The 21,231-nt window shown below is 40.5% G+C and overlaps 1 protein-coding gene across 3 annotated transcripts in view; it reads left to right on the forward strand.

Annotated features, from left to right (window-relative positions):
* asic1b (acid-sensing (proton-gated) ion channel 1b) overlaps positions 1-19,645 on the forward strand; it is a 215,503-nt gene extending 195,858 nt beyond the window's left edge. For all 3 annotated transcript variants that reach the window (XM_034083104.2, XM_034083102.2, XM_034083103.2), the window contains 8 exons: positions 1,330-1,457; positions 9,285-9,435; positions 10,357-10,413; positions 10,884-11,037; positions 14,620-14,711; positions 16,660-16,739; positions 17,342-17,443; positions 18,107-19,645. In XM_034083104.2, the coding sequence (XP_033938995.1) occupies positions 1,330-1,457; positions 9,285-9,435; positions 10,357-10,413; positions 10,884-11,037; positions 14,620-14,711; positions 16,660-16,739; positions 17,342-17,443; positions 18,107-18,202 (860 nt within the window). In that variant the 3' untranslated portion in view covers positions 18,203-19,645. The remainder of the gene's footprint in view (positions 1-1,329; positions 1,458-9,284; positions 9,436-10,356; positions 10,414-10,883; positions 11,038-14,619; positions 14,712-16,659; positions 16,740-17,341; positions 17,444-18,106) is intronic.
* The last annotated feature ends 1,586 nt before the right edge of the window (positions 19,646-21,231 follow it).

A 21,231-nucleotide genomic window follows, 5' to 3' on the forward strand; every position in this document is an offset into this window, starting at 1 on the left:
GGCGAAAACCTACCAGTTTAACCCACTGTCTCTGCCACCTCCGGTTTGTATCCCGTTAATAGTTCTGGTCGTAAAGAACCGGGTGATTTGCTACCGTAATTTCTCGTTTGGAATATGAGGAAATTAACTGGTTCTCCCTGCTTACACGCGGTTTGATTGGCTAGCGTTTCTACTGTCAGATTTGCATAAACGTGTTTGATTGGCTGACGCTTCCAGCTCAGCTTCAAAAGTTGAACATTGCTCAACTTTTGAATCCTGGAAATCCTTGGAAATCTTCGCTTCGCTCCCCAACAATGCAGTTCGGCGAAAAGCGAGGCAAAGTGACGTCATCCCCATTCAAAGTCAATGGGCAGAGAAGCATTGGAAGCGGTGGAAGATTCATCTAAAGCTGCTGTGTGGACGTACCGTTAGTCTTGGCCGGCAGTAGAAGACGAAGATGGTTTTGCACCGGATCTCAGAAGAGCAATGTGAAACAGTTAAAGTCAGTCGCTCTTTGTCGAAGCTCGTCGTCTGCTGAATTATATCCGCATCCCCGAGCTCTTTAATTGAAAATGGTGAGAAAGCCCTAGCACTTAGAAGACGAGGGCGAGTGACAAGCGCGGGAGGAAAGACGGCAGGAAACAGACATCCTACTTTATCCCTGAGCCAACACTCAAAGGAAATAAATCTGTTCAATCCGGCCTGCCGACACCATGATAAGCAGTTCCAGGTCTTTGCAAATGTGATAGAAGTGGGTTTGCACAAGTATAGGCTCACCATGTCATTGTGATGTTCCCCTTATCTCAGTATCAAAGAGGCACATCTGCTTCATTTAAAATCTATACAGCAGAGTGCCGGAGCAAAGGGGGCTGTCGGCTGTATTGATTTTCCTTTTATCCTCATCATCATTTATTTATTAATGTATCCATTCACTTGCGTGTTTCAGCCTGCAGTAAATAAAACTCCTGTGGGGGACGTTTTGTTATCAACCGCTCCACTTAGGAGGTCCATCTTCTTTGTCCTTTCATTCCTCATTGCAGCTATTGTTAACTCTGGAAGTCCACAGATGTAACAAATGAATAAGCAATTACTCTCTTGGAGTGCTTCTTTCTAGCTGAAATCCGACTACAAGTTAGCAATGTCTTATAATTTCCCCTGTGTTATCTTTATTGTGTTTTTAGATTTGATTCCTCGCTTGTTTTTCACTAACCGGCTTAAGCATATTCCCCCGTTGCAAAGCTTTTCTCTGTGTGATTAGTAGCAACTGCTCCTGGGTGGATCACACAGGCCAATGTGTGCATACAAATCACCGTCCCTGTTGTAAATGTCCTCACCTCTTCTTGTCAACAGACGAGACGTCGTTTGAAGCAGGGATCAAGGTTCAGATCCACACACAGGACGAGCCTCCGTTTATAGACCAGCTGGGCTTCGGAGTGGCGCCAGGCTTTCAGACGTTTGTGTCCTGCCAGGAACAACGGGTATGTGCTTAAAGCTAACTTAAATGAAAATCTGATAACACAAGCATGTGTCAACACATTTCATCAGAGATAATCTGTTTAGTGATATTTCATTTCATTTTGAGCACTTCAAAGAGATATTGTGCTTGCAAATCAGATGAACATTTGCACAGTCAAAAGGTTGCAAATATAAAAGGAGCTTCTCCAGCTTTAATACAAATTACCTTTATTTATATAGCCTTTTATTCAAACAATGTGTGCAAGTGCTAACAAGTACCTAATGAATACCCACATACACACAAAGGCATACATTAATTATAGCAACAAGTATTGCTTAATACAGGGGTGTCAAACTCAATTTCATCGCGGGCCACATTTGCATAAAGGTTGCACTCAAAGGGCCGGTTGTAACTATATAAATATATAATATATATATAAAATAATGTGTTATATTACATTATTGCCTCTGAATTGGATTAGTATCGGATAGGATAGTAACTTAGTCATTAACTACGTCTGAAAGCAGAAGTCTCTTCAGTGTGCATGTCACAAAACGAGATGCATTGTGGGACATGTAGTTTATGGGCAACCTACTTCTGTAAAGTGGCATGTAACCATATAATAAACGTATTATATTCTTTGCAAGCTCTTGCGGGGCCACATAAAATGAAGTCGCGGGCCGGATTTGGCCCCCGGGCCTTGAGTTTGACACCCCTGGCTTAATACCATGTAGCGCTTAGCTTCAACCTTGCAATTTGTGGTTATGTGAGTCAACCAAAAGTCAATTCATTTGTATTGGGACTTCTGTTGTCTCAACTGCTTTTTTGTGTTTGTTCAAGAAGGGACAATGCTCAGTAATTAACATGAGCACTTGAGTCCATCATGTAAATGTGCCAGATTTATCCCTAAAGGCTCAGATTCTCATCTGCAGTCCCTGGCAGGTTGATTGCATTAAAAGAGAATATACATGAGCACATACTGTAAGCACAGACAGAAGCACATGCTCTCCTTATGTTTTTTATGTCTGCCTCTAAGACCAATGACCAATGTAGGACACTGTTTGCCAGCGCAAATTAGCACACAAGCTATTTCATTAGATTCAGTTGCTGCTTGTCAATATTAATAGACAAATGAGCAATTGTATAAATAAAAAGGGAGTACTGAAGCTAGTTTAGAACATTGGGAATTCAAATGTATGGTTATTATATGCTAAATCAAAAGTAAATAAAAGTTTACATCTACATTTATATACTTGCACATAGCCATGCATTGATCGCCCTGTTTCTGTCTTGGTAGTGCTCCATTACTAGAACTACAAGGCAGGAAATGCTCACAAAAATATACTTTTCTTCTATTTCTGTGATGTTTTTTTACATCCATTGGTTAATAATGCCCCTACAGTGAACACTGTTGGTCGTACTGCGTGGAAACAAGGCATACTGTATGAGTTTAAGTGAAATGCCATAGAGAGTGAAATTAGTCGTTTTTGTTATCGACTTGAAGAAGGTCACAGAGGAAGCAAGACCAATTTGACTAGCTATTCTTAAAGAACAAAACATTCTAATCTCACATTGTAGGTATGTGTAAGTCAGTGTGGCTAATACTAATAAAAACTATTTTTCGTGTTTTATTTCTGGTTCATTGTCACAGAAGCCTGCCTAGCGATGCTGGAGGTTAAGAAGAACCTCATGTTGTCACGCAGCACATCACCAAACACTTAGCATCTGACATTTCTGTCAGTATTCCAATAAGTAAATACATATTTCAATGTCAAATTCGTTCTTTCTTCTGACAGCTTCAAATGCGATTGCTTTTCTGTCGCAATCTGTTGGATGCTTAGAATCTGACGAGAAAATTGTCATGGAGATACCTTGTCCAGGGTGAACAAGCATCTAATAATCAGTGACGTATCCTGGGATCATGGTGGGTGTTTCAGGCTTTTCAACTGCAGACATCCTGCACGGCCCAGGTGACCCTGCCACAGCTGATCAAGCCCTGGCCTGAGTCCCATTACCCCCCCCACACTCTCCTGCTCGACCCCCTTTATACTCAATCATCTGGGGGATCTTTGTGCTGCCTCGGAGGCTGATGGCTCTGCCCCTGTCACTCCTCTTACTGAGAGCTTTACTCCAACATCCGCAGGCCACTCAGTATCAACATTATTCGTAATGTAACAGTGAGCACAAACTGCAGTTAGCAAGCTTATCAGAGACCCTCTCAGGTTGTTCAAATGTCAAGGCAAATGGGATGCATTGAGTGATATTTAAACTCCACTAAGAGACATTTATATGAATTTTAAATAAATGACTGAATTTGAAAAGGTGGCTTGTGCTGAAGCCACTGAGATTTCTCACCCATCTATCTTCTCTTCACAGAACCTTCTGGTCCATACAAAGACTGCATGGTTCATTTTCTTCCTTCCTCCATTATAAACGTTTCCGAACATTTACTGGATAATTAAACTGATCATGTAGGTTAATGGAGAATGAAAACTTGTAATTAACTTGAGAAACCATTTTATGCTACTTTATAACTCTTCTTCACTTCATTTCAGAGGCAAACATTGTACATTCTTCTCTGCTACAGATTTAGTTGATAGTTAATTTCAGATCATCATTTTTTATTTAGAAAAAAACATGGTGAGCAGCAGGCCATGGATGGTTTTGTAGATAAGCATGAATCAATGAATATTATGACTCGTTTGACAGATGGCCGGTTGTCAGAGCAATAAATATTGCACCGGTGGGTTTCAAAAGGAGCATTTGCTGCAAACCAGATAACAGACTGGTGGAGAACATCAAGCTTCTGGAGTGCGCCCATTCATGCCAACCTATTTAAAATGTCACCATAACTCAACGTAGGGAGGATGGTCGTTTCAGATTTCCTTCAATAGTTTGACCCTATGGTATTACCTCTCTAATAGTCTCAGCTGGGTTCATTTCAAAAACTGTTTGAGATACAAGTAGTTGAAATAATGTAAATACATATAAAAAGTAAAGATTACAGAAAAGTCTAATTTAGCCTTTAGTCTTCTTTGTGACCCTTCTGAGGTGGCCAAAGGATTGCTCACCATTGGACTTGTTGGACCAAGCACTACCTCTGCTGTGTCAATCCCCAAAGACCTTTCCATTTCATTCCCTAATGTTTAGCAGAAACAGTGTCTTACAAACCGGAGATGGTCTTGGGATGGGACCAGCCGCAACACCAAATCAGGCCAGAAGCATAAGACAGACAGAAATATAAACACCCGGGTGACCCGGCAAATCTTTCAAAACAGCTTTTTTGGTAGTTACCGCTACAGTATGTGTCACTAGAAGCACATTAACATCCATATTTTATACAGTCTATGCAGTGGTTCTCAAATGGGGGTACGCGGACCCCTAGGGGTACGTTGGAGTACTGCAGGGGGTACGTGAGATTTATTTTATGTTAATGAAAAAAAAACACATAAGTAATGCATTTAAACAAACTACTAATAGTAGATTAACTACTTTATTCAAAGGTTTACAGTAATTCTGGACAATAAAATGGGAAAAATAAACAGGGTGCTCTCTTTTCCTCTCCCTCTCCTGACAGCCCGTCAGTCTCGTGCAGATCGCTGAATAAGTAATAAGTGTAACTTAATAAGTTACGTAATAAGTAATAACGTAATAAGTGACACGACAGTAAAGAATAAATATATTTCTTATAACTAGTTTAGCTAGTTCCAGAGTAGATAAACTAGCTAAGTGTGTTAGGTCTAACTCTGTTGCTCCACTCAATGGTCCGTCACAGCGGCGGAGCTGTGATCATGCAGAGCTGCGTGTTCTCCGTCAGCAGCAGCTGATCTGATCTCTCTCTCGCGTCCGGTTAGACTTCACTCGCGTTTATTTCCAAATCTATCAGATCTAGCTAGTTCTAGTTAATTATATGACTGCCTGCTTATCAAAGGTAAGGTACGCAAAGTATAGCGCAGCATTATGCATATGTTTATAGGAGGGGTAAAAATCCCATGCTCAATAAATGCTCATATTTTTTGTTCTCTTCATTCCCCACGCCCCAAAATAAATAAATAGATATACCAATTTTAGGAAAAGTAACGAAGTTTGAGCAGTGTGGGTTTTATATTAACAGAGTTACACATATTTCAAAACATAAGTGTAATAACTGCAGTTTGCCTCCCTGTCAGAATGACAAAGATCCTCAGTGAAGCCCATGTTTCTCACTAAATTGTAAGTACAACTTAAAGATCAGTTCAATGCAACTAATGTCGTCTTAGTGTTATTGCATAATGTTAAAATGGGTTTGCCATGAATTTATTGATGGATTGTAAACATTTGAAATGTAGCATTTAAGTGTTTCTCAGTTACAAGGTTGTTGTTTTAATAAATCAGACACTGATGGTGCAGCGCTGTGCTGTACCTCTTTATATAGGCATTGTTCCCCTAACAAATAGTGTTTGCGCTGATCAGGGGGTACTTGGCTGACATTTTTTTTCCGAAGGGGGTACATTATTGAAAAAAGTTTGAGAACCACTGGTCTATGGTGACAAACAACTGCACTTCAGCAGCAACATTATAAAGCAACTTACACATTATTGCATTACTATTAACATTCTAATAGTGTCTTATATAATAATAATCAGTCATCAGGGACCTTTTTCTGCAGAACGATACTTTTATTTTCGAAAACTATAATTACATTTTGGTTGATAACACTGCTTTTCTATTTTTTGAATGCAGGACTTTTAATTTCAAGAGAGTCATCTTACTTTAACTAAAGAAAATGATGTGATTTCTTCTACCACAACTAAAAACATTTTTTCCTTAATCTGAATACTTGCAATCATGAGGGATTGAGCCCACAAGAGAAATATATGTATCACTGTTCCTGTTCAAGGCTTTTGTTGGACCCATGGGAGTTGAAATTAGGCGTCCCACATCGTAAGCAATCCCAGCACAACGCTGTGATTTTGAAGGACAAACGATTTTCTGCTTTCCCAGAATCGAGGTTGAAATATAATTATGGCCGGTCAGTCAAGTGTTTCACATAAAAGGCAAAAAGTGTGCCTCAGACCCATCAATACTGCGGCTGTTGTAAGGACAGTTCGTTTCTAGGTTGGAACGGCTGTTTTGTAAGCTGGACATTTTGCAACTTAAGGGACTGTACATGTTTGTTGGTGCCTTGGAGGCTCTTGAGTAGTTCTGAAAGTTACATATTTGAGGTCTCAACATGGTCAAGGATACACAGACTTTCTCCAGTCAACATGTGTAAGTCTGAGTTTGGCTCTGTGAAACAAAGTGTATGTGGGTTCTTCCCTTGAACTGTGAATAATTCTGTGGCTGTGACTGCGAGGATTCAGCCTTACAAATCATACACTCTTGCCCCTAATATGCTACAGAACCATGCATAATGAATGGAGGATGGATAGGGATGGATTTGGTAGTGATCTCAGTCATTCCACGTCCACACTACTAGTGAGTGTGTTCCAGTGATGGTGGGATGCAGCAGGATTTTGCATGCTGCCAATGTCGCGTCTGCAGGAAACTGTCCCTCTTTGTTTTTCTCTCTTTCTCACTAGCTCCTTGACTTATTTCCTCTCCAAAAGTCATTACAATTCCTATACTACAGTCCCCTCCTTTCAATATTATTCCCTAACCCTCTCTCTCTCTCTCTCTCTCTCTCTCTCTGGATTTATTTATTTCATTGGCTGGCAGGCTCACTCCTCATTAATCTAATGCAGTTTTCTCAAATTCATTCAACTGCCTGCTTCAGCAGTCCTGTAGTGTAAAACTGTCAGGGGCTTTTCAGCTTGCCCAACTGTCACTCACCATGATCCCACAAAAGAAAGACATCTGCAATTTCTCCCTGTTTAACATAAAATGCAAAAATAACTAATTGTTTCTTCTACATCCTCTTGTCTTTTTGTTTGCAGAGGGTTGCTGGCTCTTGCTTTTCCTCTTTCTTCTTCCTGTTCCATTTGGTTTGCGGTCTCTCACTCCGTAACAAAGGTGGAATTGAAGTCACAATCTTTAAAATGATTTTCGTTCCTATAGTTGTTTAACAGGACACTAACATATCCTGAAATCTCAAACACCAGTTTGGCTTTTGTCCAAACTTGCAGAAGTCTAACCAATTGGAAGTCATTCTACCAAGACGTGGATTAGGAGGGCTGAGTCGAGCTTTTAAAGATGCAACCAAATCTAAAAGTCAGAACTGTGAGCATAAGAAATCACCCAGCCACATAGCTCCTCCCATAGGTCTAGGCCACGTGATGAGATGAATAAATACACAAGCACTTCTTATTGATTACCATATTTTACCCGGCTCTTATGGTTTTTATGTTCTGTCTGACTTTGTGAAGCGTCCTTGATGTAAAAATATGCAGAGCAATGATTATAGTCTCCTGATTGGATTTGAGTCAGAGCTTCAGGTTTCACTGTGTGTGTGTGTGTGTGTGTGTGTGTGTGTGTGTGTGTGTGTGTGTGTGTGTGTGTGTGTGTGTGTGTGTGTGTGTGTGTGTGTGTGTGTGCGTGCGTGCGTGCGTGCGTGCGTGCGTGCGTGCGTGCGTGCGTGCGTGCGTGCGCATGTTGAACATCGCCCTGGGTTATTAGTAACCAGATCCAGAGTGCGACACACCTGGTTGCCTCTTGCACTCCAGTACAAATCTTAAAAAATCTCTAAATCATAACATTGGCCATTAATTTATTGCTGTGTGAGCAATCAGTGATGCACTGATGAGAAGGAAACACACTGTGTATAGCTTGCTCCCTTAATGCATATTAATGCATCAAAGTTTGTCCTTTCTTTAAAGCAGCTTTATTTAAATTAATATTCCTCATATTTACATATGATATGTATGTTTCAAAGAGCACTAAGCTCTGTTTAAGTGACTTCACTTTACTTTCTCTACATGAATAATAATAATAACTGAGATTTCTATAGCGCCTTTCAGGGGACCCAAGGTCGCAATCTGGTGCAACCTCAAGTATACAGTAAGCAACAATCATTGGGGCTTATTTTGAAATAGTGGGTCTTTGTTTAAATGTGTCCTACTTTATAAGTCCCATTTTTTGTTGTTGTTCATACTTTATACAGTAATTGGTCCTGACCGATTGTCCGCATGTGACGAATAGGGAATGTGAAGAGGTTGGCTCATACAGTATGTGCAGTTCAATGCAAGGTTGCATACTTTTACGAATGTGCTTAAAGAAGCTGAGCAATGCCGAGTAAGAATACAAAAGTAAAATAAATGTAAAAAATTGTTTATTAGAAAACAAACAAAAAGGGTAAAAATGAAAAGATCTGTTATTAATATTTGTTTGTATGATTTTGCTGTGTATACAGCAATTTCAGTACACGTTACTGTGCATGGCACTTACAAGGTTTCACAGAATACAATGTGGTAAACAAGGTCAAAAGCTCACTGTCACTTTGTGTGACTGACGGATATGTCTGCTGTCCACATAAATTGTACATTTGTGGATCAAAACAAAGAAGACATGGCTCCACAGGTCCTGCAGTGAAGCTGTTAAGAGTGTAAACTCCACAGCTCTAATACTCTGATGATACAATTCAGATCCTGCATGGAGAGTGGGCTGTACAAATAAAGCACAGAGGCACACTGGGAATAGAAGAAACGTAGGAGAGAACCGCCCACCATAAGCCACTATACACATGTATCCACCATGGAGTAAAAGCAATCCTTTTCAGAGCCTAATACAAAACAACTGCATATTGGCTTGAAGATATAGGTATTGAGGGAAAGAAAAGGGTCAAATAACTGCATTAACAGGACACAGGAGATGTTCTTGAACAGACAATAAGCTCTATAGCTAAATTGGTTCTGCACTGTTGCTTCTCTCTCAGCTGACGTACCTGCCTCCACCTTGGGGGGACTGCAAGGCCTCGGCGATGGACTCAGACTTCTTCAACACTTACAGCATCACAGCCTGCCGGATCGACTGCGAGACACGATACCTGGTGGAGAACTGCAACTGCAGGATGGTCCACATGCCTGGTAGGAACCACAGGGGCATGTCACTGCTCGACATACATGCTATCTACATTAGCTTATAAAGATGAAGGTGTTAAAGTGTCTCTTTGTAGTGCTTTTATTTGAATTTGGCGTGGCAAAAACTATTCTTATGGAACAAAGAGCTTTTTGCCAGTGACTGCACTCATACTTTCACACTCCACTGGATTGGAAAACTCAAGCGTTTCCCTTCGAATTTGTGCAGTGATTACAGTTGGCATATGTAGTCTACCTCCTAAATGTAATCACAGGGTGGCATCTGAGCTGGCAAATTGAAGAGGAGTTTGGCACAGAGGAAACATTGGCCTCTGTTACCCGCATTCACCTTTCCAATAACTGTTAATGTGTCTCTATTCAATCACGGTCAGTGTTTGCACATCCAGGGAGACCCATACAATCTGTCTGGGAAATAATCAGAATTAGCTGCTTCCCTAAAGTGATTGTGCAGTTGATTTATGTGAGTCGACAGACAACTCCCCAGCTAAATTCCTCTGCTCCTATCCATCTCTGCTATCTTCCTGTCATTAGACTGATTTTTCACGACTTTAAAGCAAAATGCAGTGAATAATTGTCGCTGGGAAATAATTTCCTCTACATGTAGGACACAGCTTTTTCCATCGTCGAGAGAGAGGGGTGGCTCAACTGCCACTGGGGAGAAAGATGGAGAGGGTGACAGAGACAAGGGTGACACGGACTGAAAGTAGTGGGGAGAGGCGGAAAGTACAAAAGTTAATGAAATCAATTACGAGATGGGATCAGATTTGGGAAGAATATCCAGGCATGATAAGCTTGGTGATGACACACTGAGACAACATTAATTATCAGTTAACATCTTTTCACCCTTTGAGGTTCTTGGGGAAACCCTCTTCTCCTTTTGTTCACACTGAGAATATTATGTGTCCTTAGGAGATGCCCCGTACTGCACCCCGGAGCAGTACAAGGACTGTGCAGATCCTGCCTTGGGTAAGGAGATAACCCAGCATGCTGTATGTATGTGTATGTGTGTGTGAGTGTGCATATTCGCTGTTCAATGTGTACAGCCAACTATTCAAAGCCCCTTATCCATGCTGATAACAGATAAAAGTGTTCCTTTAGCCTGAAGGCAGCTTGAATAGTAAACCTCAGACCTGGCACTGAGCCGGTCCTTTTCACACTCCCCTGTCTCTTTATCAGCTGATACCTCTCAGGCCTTTCATGACTGTTGCTTCTTTTCAAATCTCTCACTCTTTCAATAAACCATCTTTTATAGTTCTCATAAAAGCCTCTAGGGTGTCTCCTAGCGGCGTCATTTCAAAAGTTTTCTTTGACGCCTTTCGCTGGCTTTGTGTTTGTCATCCTGAGGTGATGATAAATCTGTCTGTCTCTGTGTCTTCTCTCCCTCCATTTATCTGTCCTCTATCTACCCCTGACTTCCTAAATAATCTATTTTTCAGACTTTCTTGTCGAGAGAGACAATGACTACTGTGTGTGCGAGACGCCGTGCAACATGACGCGCTTCGGTAAAGAGATGTCCTTTGTCAAGATACCCAGCAAAGCATCAGCAAAGTACCTCGCCAAGAAATTCAACAAGACAGAGCAGTACATATCGTAAGTCACATTCTTTTGTCTTGTCCAATTATCCACAACTTTTACTGATATATTTTCTTTGAAAAGTGTAACTGTTGAGCACAAGATATCTACTTCACTATTAAGTCCATTCTCAGGTTATTTGGCTGTTGGATGTGTCAGGTTTTCACATCACACTTCTTAAATTGGATACTGTGTTAATCAATCTGGACCCTTTTTCCCCATGTCTTTGTTTCAAAGTGCTTTATGGAGTCAACCGTGTTTTCTTTTATAGTCTTGTATTGAGCGAGAGCACTGCAGCCACTAAACTGTTTTTCATGTAATGCTTCAGGCACCAATTGCACACCGTTATGGTACATCCACTAAAAAGGAAGTTACACTTTAAGTTGCACACATCATTCTGCACAGAAAGCTTAAGAGGGAGAGAGAAGGAGAGAACTGCCGATAAGCAAAACATGCAAACACTGAGTGGAGGGGGGCTTTGGGCGTTGTATTTTCATTTTTTTTTTCATCTGGGGAATAAATATTGAGATCATATGATATTATAATGCTATGGCTTTACACATTATAATGTCCAAATTTATGAAATCAATTGATTTTGCATATATTTCCTTTTTTGCAATATATACAAAACTATACTTAAATAAAATACATCGAATTAACATGATGATCTTGCTATAAGCCATATCCACAGGCTTATTTTCGGTTTTCATTTGTCAGGATTCACCATGTAATACAGAACTGTGGGTGTTTCTTCTATTACAGAAAACATAAGTTGCATTTAAAAAGGTTAGATGTGAGGGCTTCTTCATATTATGGGAAATGCTGCTGCACAGTACTGACACATCTGTAGCTTTTATTCTTATTTGTGATGAACTTGGAGTAGAACCTGATGTGTACCATTGTGTTGGTCAAACCACATCTCAGACAGAGTGTTTTGAGGTTCATTTCCCTTATAGCAGCTTGCTTGAGGCGGCACAACAACTGCTGTAACCAGTTCACTTTCTCAAACCTGGATTGTTTTCCATTGAGTTGAGGAAAAAGAATACGGATGATTCAGTCTGAGTTTGACTTGATTAAGCTGCCAAGTATGTACTGTTTCTTTGCCAAATGTAATGAAAAGATCAAAAGTAGTTCAAGGGAATGGGGAGAGGGAGAAATAATAGTTAAATATGTTATCTATCATTCCCGGCGGAGCTGTTGAGGACAAGATAATTACACCATATGTAGTCGGATGGCGGCAAAAACCTTTCACTTCTCCCTGCTGAAAGTTTTATTTAATCCCCTTCGGATAGATGTGAGTCCTTCCAGTTCATCTTTTGACTGGCAATGTTTCCAAGCAGTGTCAGGCTGATTAGCATTTGCTGGAAGTGTTCTGCTATCTGGGCGGCACAGTGTTTAGTGGTGAGAAACTGAAGTCTGTGACAGTGGACTGTCGTTCTACTGGGAACCACTAAAGCAGGGGGAGAGAGATATTGATATAGACGCAGACACACAGCTTTATTTATTAAATAATACTAATACTACTTGGACGGCAGCAGCAGTGTTATATTTATCCAATCATTCTACTTTGAGTGAAAGATAGAACATATACAGATATGGGCTGAATTGAATGAGTGCTACACTTCCACTGCATTGCACCGTCTTTCTCTCTTTTATTTTCATATATAGAGCCTATATTGCATATATATGCGAGGAAGCATCATTCAAACTGAAGACAGCTCACACAGGTGGGCCTACAAATCAGGAGAACACACACAGGAGTTTCAACAAAAAGCAAAACAAAAACACAACTATATCAGTGATTCCCTATCCCAGGGTTTAACTACTTCTGCAGCTGCCATGGAGCAGGCCTTTCTGCAAAGATGTAGAAAAGCTCAACTGATTAAACAAATTATTATAAAATAAAAACCTCAGTTTTTAAGTTTTCCAAATATTGAATAAGATGTAATACCTGAACACTATGTGTTGCAAGCATGAAAACAGGAAGGTACGTCTAAACAGTAAGCTACAGTAAAAGTAAGGAATTAAATATATCATTGAAATAGTAAGATACGCAGAAGACCTATTTTGATTAAAGTAAAACATAAACAGTATATATAATCCACTAAAAGTATTGGTTTAAATACAATAGTTAGCTGAAAGTAAAACACAAATATGTTTATATGTATATAATGTTTGATTGGCAGCTGAAGTAATGGATAAACAGTTATAATGGGTAGCTAACATTGGATAAAGAGCTGAAATTATACAATAAATTGTAAGTAATTGATTAACAAAAGAAACAGTTAACTAGCATTTGAAAAAATAAATAAACTTAGTGGATAAACTGTAAAATGTTGTTTTGATAAATATTAAAAAAAATTGTGAACATATGTTACAGTAAATGGAAAACAGTTTACTGTGTTTGAAGATATTAATACAAGTTGGTCGCTAAAAGTAATGGATTCAGATTAAACGTCCACATTCTGCCACTCCAATTAGTACGGCCTAAAAGTGTAAACTTGATCAAACCGAACTCATTGTTGCACACTATTCACTTTTATATTATCAGTGTTTAATAAAGCCAATTTTAACATTGTTTTATGCCAACACATTTGACATCATGATTTAGATCATCACGTGTCTTAATTGAAGTAATAAAACAGTAAACGAAATCCTCAAAGTCAAGTTACGTTTTTGATTCAACCCCAGTTATGTGTGTCGTATGTCATTTAGCCCGCGGAGAGGATATTCAGGAATCAAAATAATAGTCTGCTTTGCCTTGGGCAATTAATTATTTCTCATTCTGCTGAAGTCCTGAATTTCAGATATTAACACAGCATGCAATCAAACAGCTGTCATCATTTCCCTTGTTTTCCATAATGACCAGACCCACCGTGGGGAAATTAGCTTGTGACTGCAGGTTGTTGGCGCGGGAGGATTATGAGACAATAGGCCCACTGGGAACAGACTTGCAAAAGACCCCCCTACCTCAGCTACATGGAGCCAGACACCCAGGGGTGTCTTTTTGTTGTAGTTTTGTGTTCTCTTTGCTGCTGTTTTGTGTCCCATTTTAAGTTTTGTTTTTGTAATTATGTTTTTCCTGTGGTTGTTTAGCCCTTGTTGTAATCTGTTTGCGTCTCTTTTTTATCCTATTGTAGTTTTTTGTATTTATTTTGCATCTCTTAGAAGTCATTTTTGCATCTCTTTGTAGTTGTTTTGTGTCTCTTTGTAGTCGTTTTGTGTAAGTCTCTGTAGTTGCCGTTTGTCACTTTGTGATTGTTTAGAACCCTTTCGTAGTTATTGTGCATCTTTTTTTAAGCGCTTTATGATTCTTTGTGGTCATTTTCTATCCATTGCTGCTTGTTTTTTGTCACTTTGAGAGACATTTTGTAAGTAAAGGCCATGGAGACAAACGGCCCTAAGCCTGTGCCCTGTCAGCCCGTTCAATAATCCATATATGGTTATTTACTCAACCCAATGCATCTGCTCAGTTATCTGCAGGAAGTGTCAGACTCACCAGTCATGTTCTCCGCCTGCGGACACTAAAACATGGTATGAAACATACACTGAGACATTTAAATGTGTGAACTAAGAATGAGCCTTTCTCTCTGTTTACAGTGATAACCTTCTGGTCCTGGATATCTATTTTGAAGCGCTGAACTACGAAACCATCGAACAAAAGAAAGCCTACGAATTGGCAGGCCTTCTGGGTAAGGAAATGGCTGTCTAGTGTTTACATGGGAGGAGATAATAAACAGTATTCATATACACGTCAGATGCAGTGGCGAGCCGTGACTTTTCTACCTAGGCCCTCTGACCCCACCCCCCTCTTCCCTTGAAAAAAATGTTATTACGTCACAGCCTATAGTATACTTCTTCAGCGGAATATCAAAACAGCGGCCCAGGGTGCAATACGCAAATTAACGCGTGCGCACCCACACACACACACCCACACACACACACACACACACACACACACACACACACGCGCACACACACACAGCCTTCTACTTGCTACAAACTTAAAAAAAAAGACGACGCACACACACATCATCTCGGCTCGCGCAGCACACACACAGACAGACATAGATTGCGCAATAATGTATTGCGCACCTTGGAGGTGCAGCGCAGGCATATTGTCACTCAAGAGATGCGTAGTTCATTTGGAAAACATGTTTTTCTTTTAGCCTATTTACCTCGTTAACGTAAATAATACTCTTTCATGCTATCCGTCATTACACTTGCGACAGCGCTGATCAGGTCATTCTGAATCCTTGAAGATGTGCCGGTAAAGACTGTTGATGTGGCGAGGTGTGTGTGCAGGTCGCTGTCATATTCTGCCACTAAATCCAGCAACTCTATGTAATTCCCCTTGTTTGATGAAGTTACACTCTCATCGTGACCTCGGAACGGCAACTCCTGCTTGCCCAAGTACACCACACAATTTATGAGGCGTTTCAAAATTCCTCGGTTCCTCTTCACCTTTTCATTATGAATGATGACACCCCGGCGTTGTTGCTCATCCAGCTGGAGCTCTATCCTGGTGTCCCCAAATGTTTTAAGCCGAATAGTAGCTCTGAGGTGACCTGAAGCATTCTGATGGCGATGTGCTGATTTGGATAAACTTCCTAAATCAGAATATCCATCTTTGGCCCATGACCCACTGTCCGCTCCAAAAAGCAAGCAATCCCAGCAGTACAGCTTTTGTTCCCTGGTTGATCCGGTCATCCAGTTGTATCTGGCGTAATTGCCGATATTAAAATGCCTCTCGAACCGTTTGGTTTTTTGAACCAAAATAAGCTGTGGTGTTGGTCGCCCTTTGGTAATTAACTCCAATTTATCCGTGTAACTCATTCTTGAAAAAGACTCAGTTAGTAGTTTCGCAACGATGTCATCACTATCACTAACGTGAGCCATCGTGAATGAACGTATGCTAATTATCTAATTCCTAGCTTGACCCGTTGATATATCACATGCATAAACTTGGCAGCGCAGCGGGCGGAACCTGTCATAAAGTCCGCGATAATAAAGCCCTCCCATTTAGAGGGGAGATATGATTGGTCAATTGGACTGTCACTTGACATTACTCTCTCGTTGAGTTTACTATAGCGGGCCCTCTGTGAATCGCAGAGAGGGCCAGACGAGCTTTTTTCATGTAACGGTTAAGCTAACCCTTCACATTCAAACAGAAACTGAACAGGCAGATTCGAAGGATTTATTTCTTTGGAAATGTTATTTTAAATACAATTAAATCAAGTTTTTTTCGGTAAAACTAATGAAAAATATAACAAAAATAATATTTAAAAAATATATATTTAAAAAAAAGATATATTTTTTAAATGTTTTTAAATATTATTTTTTATATCTTAGGCCCTCACAGAGGGCCTAGAGGGCCCTGACCGCTCGCCACTGGTCAGATGATTTTGATGGAAAGTGACAGTTTGTTATTGTAAAATAGGTATTAAGGTCCCAGATGACACAGTGCTGTCTCTTTAATCTAGTGTGTCTATTATGTGATTTCAACATTTTCTTCTTTCCAACATCTGTTTTCTGACACATTTCAGACCTAAACAAATATTAAAAGCACATTTAAAATATGCTTCATGTGAATAAACAGAGATGATGATCCTCCTTAAAATGTCCTATTTCTCTCTCCAGGTGATATCGGAGGTCAGATGGGTCTCTTCATCGGAGCCAGCCTCCTCACTATTCTGGAACTCTTTGACTATCTATATGAGGTAAAATATCTCTTTAAAACACCTCCCGCCATCATCGGAACCTCTCACCCTCATCCGGTGGTGCAATGTATTGTTTATGGAAATGTCTTCTGCTCCAGTATTAATGGTATTACTTGCGTTCAAAATTGAGTTTTGCACACTATTTCACCAAGGACGTGTTTTAACGAGCGTGACGAACGCTGTGTCCCTCACAACCCTGCAGCCCATCTCTGTGAAACACACACACACACACACACACATCTTAGCAGCAGCAACTCTGAATACATTAACATTTTGGACGTATTATATTTTAGATTAGTTGGGATGTCTCTGTCCGTTCTCATTAGAGCAACTCTGTGTTGCTTCCTCCATTATAAATTCTACTAGCAATGCTGAAAGATATTTGTGTCCGTCTCCTTTTTAGTTTGTGTGTGTTTGCGTGAGAGAAAAAAGCAGCACCTGCATGTCCAGTTTGGAGGGCGAAACATATTTATAGATGGATAAAATCAATCTCTCTTGAATTTCATTTTGCACAATCCTTCAAACTCCAAAGTGTGTGGGCTTGAACTATAAAAAATATATTTTTGAACGGGTCAGTAACGGGTGTCCTCGGCTATTTTCAGGTGATCAAATACAAGCTGTGCCGATGCGTGAAGAAGAAACACAAAGGCCGCAACAACAACGACCGGGGAGCTGTGCTGAGCCTGGATGATGTGAAACACCATGTCAGTAGACTGCTGCTAAGTACTTCCACTGTATCACACTCAATTTCATTTGACAGGGACACACTTGGAGTGAAGGAGGATGATAGGGCAGCCGTGATGGTGGTGGGGAGGAGTCAAGAGAAAGAGATGGAAGAAACCAGGGACTGGGGAGACAGGGAAGGGAGTGAAAGTGTGATTGGGAGAAGAGGGGGAGACAATTGATAGTGGAAAGTGGTGTGCATTTAATCAAAGCTGCTGGACATGACCAGCAGGGACAGGCCAGGATTAGAGCGTTGGAAGGTGTGACAGCTCACGTATTGCCAAGTGTAAATGAAGTTCACTTTAATTGTAGGTCTGAGATCAGGCAGAGGAAAAAAGGGAAAGATGTGCTCATCTTCTGATCCTCTCCCCTGCCTTACATCTTCATCATTTTTTCTTTAAAGCGTTTCTTAGGGGTCTATTCCCTCTCAGCCCCATCTTGTTTCTAATGTCACATTTATCTGAGGGTTTAGTACTTTCTCATATGTGTTTTATCTTCTGTTTTACTTACTTGATGTAAGGACTCCCCCCCCCCCTCTTGTTTCAATACGTCCTCCCCTGCTGATAATTTCTCTTCAGTGTCTTAATCCTCGTTTATCTTACAATCTAATTTTTGCTTTTGCTCTCTGCTAATGTTTCTCCCAGGCTCCTTGCGAGAACCTGCGTACACCATCAACATATCCTGGCAACATGCTACCCCATCACCCGGGCCAGGCTAACTTTGAAGACTTCACTTGCTGAGCAGACCCCGGGGGAAGCATCCAAGTGCGTGTTATGCAACCAAAGCCAACCATACGAGAAGAACTATCCAGCACGGGGGGAGTGTGTGGAACTGATACAAAGTCTAACAGAGGCACTTTTTACATAGATACGGAGTTAAGCGGACAAATCAAACACGACAAAGAACTGTCACCCAAGGCCGAGCGGAGAGGATATCCCAAAAATAAAAAATATCTGTCAATTCTCCGGAGAACATTTCATGCAGCACTCTTCTATCTCTTGTGTATCTCTGGAATACTGCCGCAGAGGATGTGGAGGAACCTTGCCAACACGGACCTCTCTATCTCTTTCAAAAGACAACAAAATTAAATGTAAAAATAAACATGTACAGCTATCTCACCATAGACAGCAGATCATAAAAAAGAGCCCCCATGCCTTTATATAACACACGATGGTTTCACACGACACCGGCTTGCTAGTGAGACTCATCCTGCTTACTCCACTTTACATGTAGCAACATAATGTACCTGTTGCAGCGCTCCGTAAAACATCAGCTGGACTCTGTGTAGTTGAGAATGTATTTATGTTCACGATGGGTGTAGTTGGGTGTACAGGGACGTTTTTCGGGGGGGCTTGTGTTAGACATAGAGGTGCATTATCAACCATTTAAAATGTACTGGCGATGATTTCAGGTCTCATGTAAATGCATGCTTGTATTTGTCCAATGCATGTTTTTCATTTCATCTATAATTTTTTTTTTTTTTACATATATATATATAAATGATATAAGTACCAAGTTTGCCTCAATGATATACTGTACAGGAAAAGGAATATGATACATCCCATATATATTTGTGTGTGTGTGTGTGTGTGTGTGTGTGTGTGTGTGTGTGTGTGTGTGTGTGTGTGTGTGTGTGTGTGTGTGTGTGTGTGTGTGTGTGTGTGTGTGTGTGTGTGTGTGTGTGTGTGTGTGTGTGTGTGTGTGTGTGTGTGTGTGTGTGTGTCAGCCTGTGTCTGACTGAAAGAATGGGCTGCACCTAATTTGATTTCTCATCTGTTATTTCATTTTCACGCGTGCCCTTTGAGTCGAGGAGTTTTCATTCAGCTTCATTAAGTCTTATCTCGACTGCAGGATGAGGTGAGGGGAATTATTTTTCGAGGAGTTGATCGCTGAAATCCAAGTAATGTTGGGCTGTTAAAAAGGTTTCTGTATCTGTGTTCTTGTTGCAAGAGTCTTATCAAAGCACAATACCGCCAGTATGTTGAGGTGATGTAAAAGGCAACGTACTATTCTTCTTGATATATTGTCATATTATTAATATCGTGTTGATCCGACTGTTTTTCGGTTGTTGTTTTTTCTTTCATATAAAACATAATCGATATTGCCTGATAATCCTGTCTCCATCGTCCAGGCAATAGGCTGGTCTATTTAGTTATCAAAGCATAAATAAAATTTAAATATCATTTTGGAAATTGTTATTCTTCTGAGGTTTTATTCTTATCAGTGAATTCAGTCTTTAAAGCCTCTATTTGTTCGTTTGGTCGAGGTGAACGGGGGGGAAAGCGATGTATTTGTCAACTCCAGATACTGTGCAAATGTTCATTTTGAATCACAAGTAGCTCTCAGAAAATCTGATTAAGCTTTCTGGGCTTAGGGATTTTTTCTTATCAACATATTATCTTGTGTTTTGCTTCACACAACACTTTTTTGAATTAAGTCAGCATTAAGGGTTTAGGGGCAGGAGTCTGGCATTAAAACATGTATTACTTATCCACTGAAACCGTTCATTTGTTGCAGTTAAACCGCTGCAAGCCACAACATTGGTGTTTCTGAGCTTCATATGCTTGAAATGTAATTACAGTTTCTGCTGCTCAGTGACAAAAGAATAGATGAGAAATATCCTGCACAGCCAAAACAAGTTTTATCAAGATTGTCAGTGAGCCAGCGGCTGCACATTCTGGACGGCTCCTGGTCCTATACTGTACTGTACATCTGCTGCTGCCAGCTGCCACACTTGTATTAAAAGCAGCTTGGTGATGCATTACAGTGTGAATATTAGAGTCCAGTTAAACATGTTCTGCCTTGAAATCATGTTTGTTGCTCGGATGGCTGCACAGTCCGCTGCTACCTAAGGGTTATTCTAGGACAGGAAGTTTACTTTTGCCTCATGATTCTTTCATGCTATCTTTTACCAGGGAAACCGAACATCAACATTGTTCACCCAATGTGAGTGTGCATTCATTTTTTATTATTCAGAGGAGAAACCTCAGCTGGTATTCACACATTCATATCAAGTGCTAAAGCTCCCGGGAACCAGCTCCAACATCTGATGAAGATGTTTCCTGTTTTGAATGTCTGAAACAGGATGTTGCCCCCTGACGGTTTTATTATATTCTGTTGTACCTGCCAAGAAGACAAATTAATCAAGAAATAAAAGATGATGCTGTTCATTTCCTGTGTGCACTTGTTTGATTGTGTGAGTGACACTCTTACGACCCAGAAGATTGCAGGGTGTCAGAAAACAGGACAGCTGCCTGCCAGTGACAGAAATCCTGCAGAAGATGCTTTCTGCCTCTTGATGAGCCTCAGGCGTAAAGCAGAGCAGGTGGGGGTGTGAGGGAGATGCACCAGAGGGACTTCAGACAAACTGAAAATATTTCCAAAATGTACGGCTTTGGGAGTATTTCCTGCAGTTGTGTAGTCTTGATTCAGTTTCACCTGTTGTTAGCCAATTCCTAAATCTTGGCATCCCGCCTCCTGAAAGATGTCCACCTACAGTATTATGCACCTCATTCAGCTCCTCAATATAAAGATCAGAGATGTCTGCTCCCTCCCTGCTTTCACCTTGTTGCTTGACACTCAGCCAATCTGATGACAGTATAAGAAAAAGATGCTCCTGTACTGGAAACTATCCCAAACTGCAGGCCCTTCCTAAATGGCTTTAACACTCTCAGGCCTTTGGATGTGATGAAGCCCTGTTTTCATTCAGGGAACTTCTAATGCTTGTTGATATATTTTAATGAGACTTGTCGTGTGCATGTTTTTATCC

Source organism: Pseudochaenichthys georgianus, chromosome 5, assembly GCF_902827115.2.
Source record: "Pseudochaenichthys georgianus chromosome 5, fPseGeo1.2, whole genome shotgun sequence".
Classification (NCBI taxonomy): Eukaryota; Metazoa; Chordata; class Actinopteri; order Perciformes; family Channichthyidae; genus Pseudochaenichthys; species Pseudochaenichthys georgianus.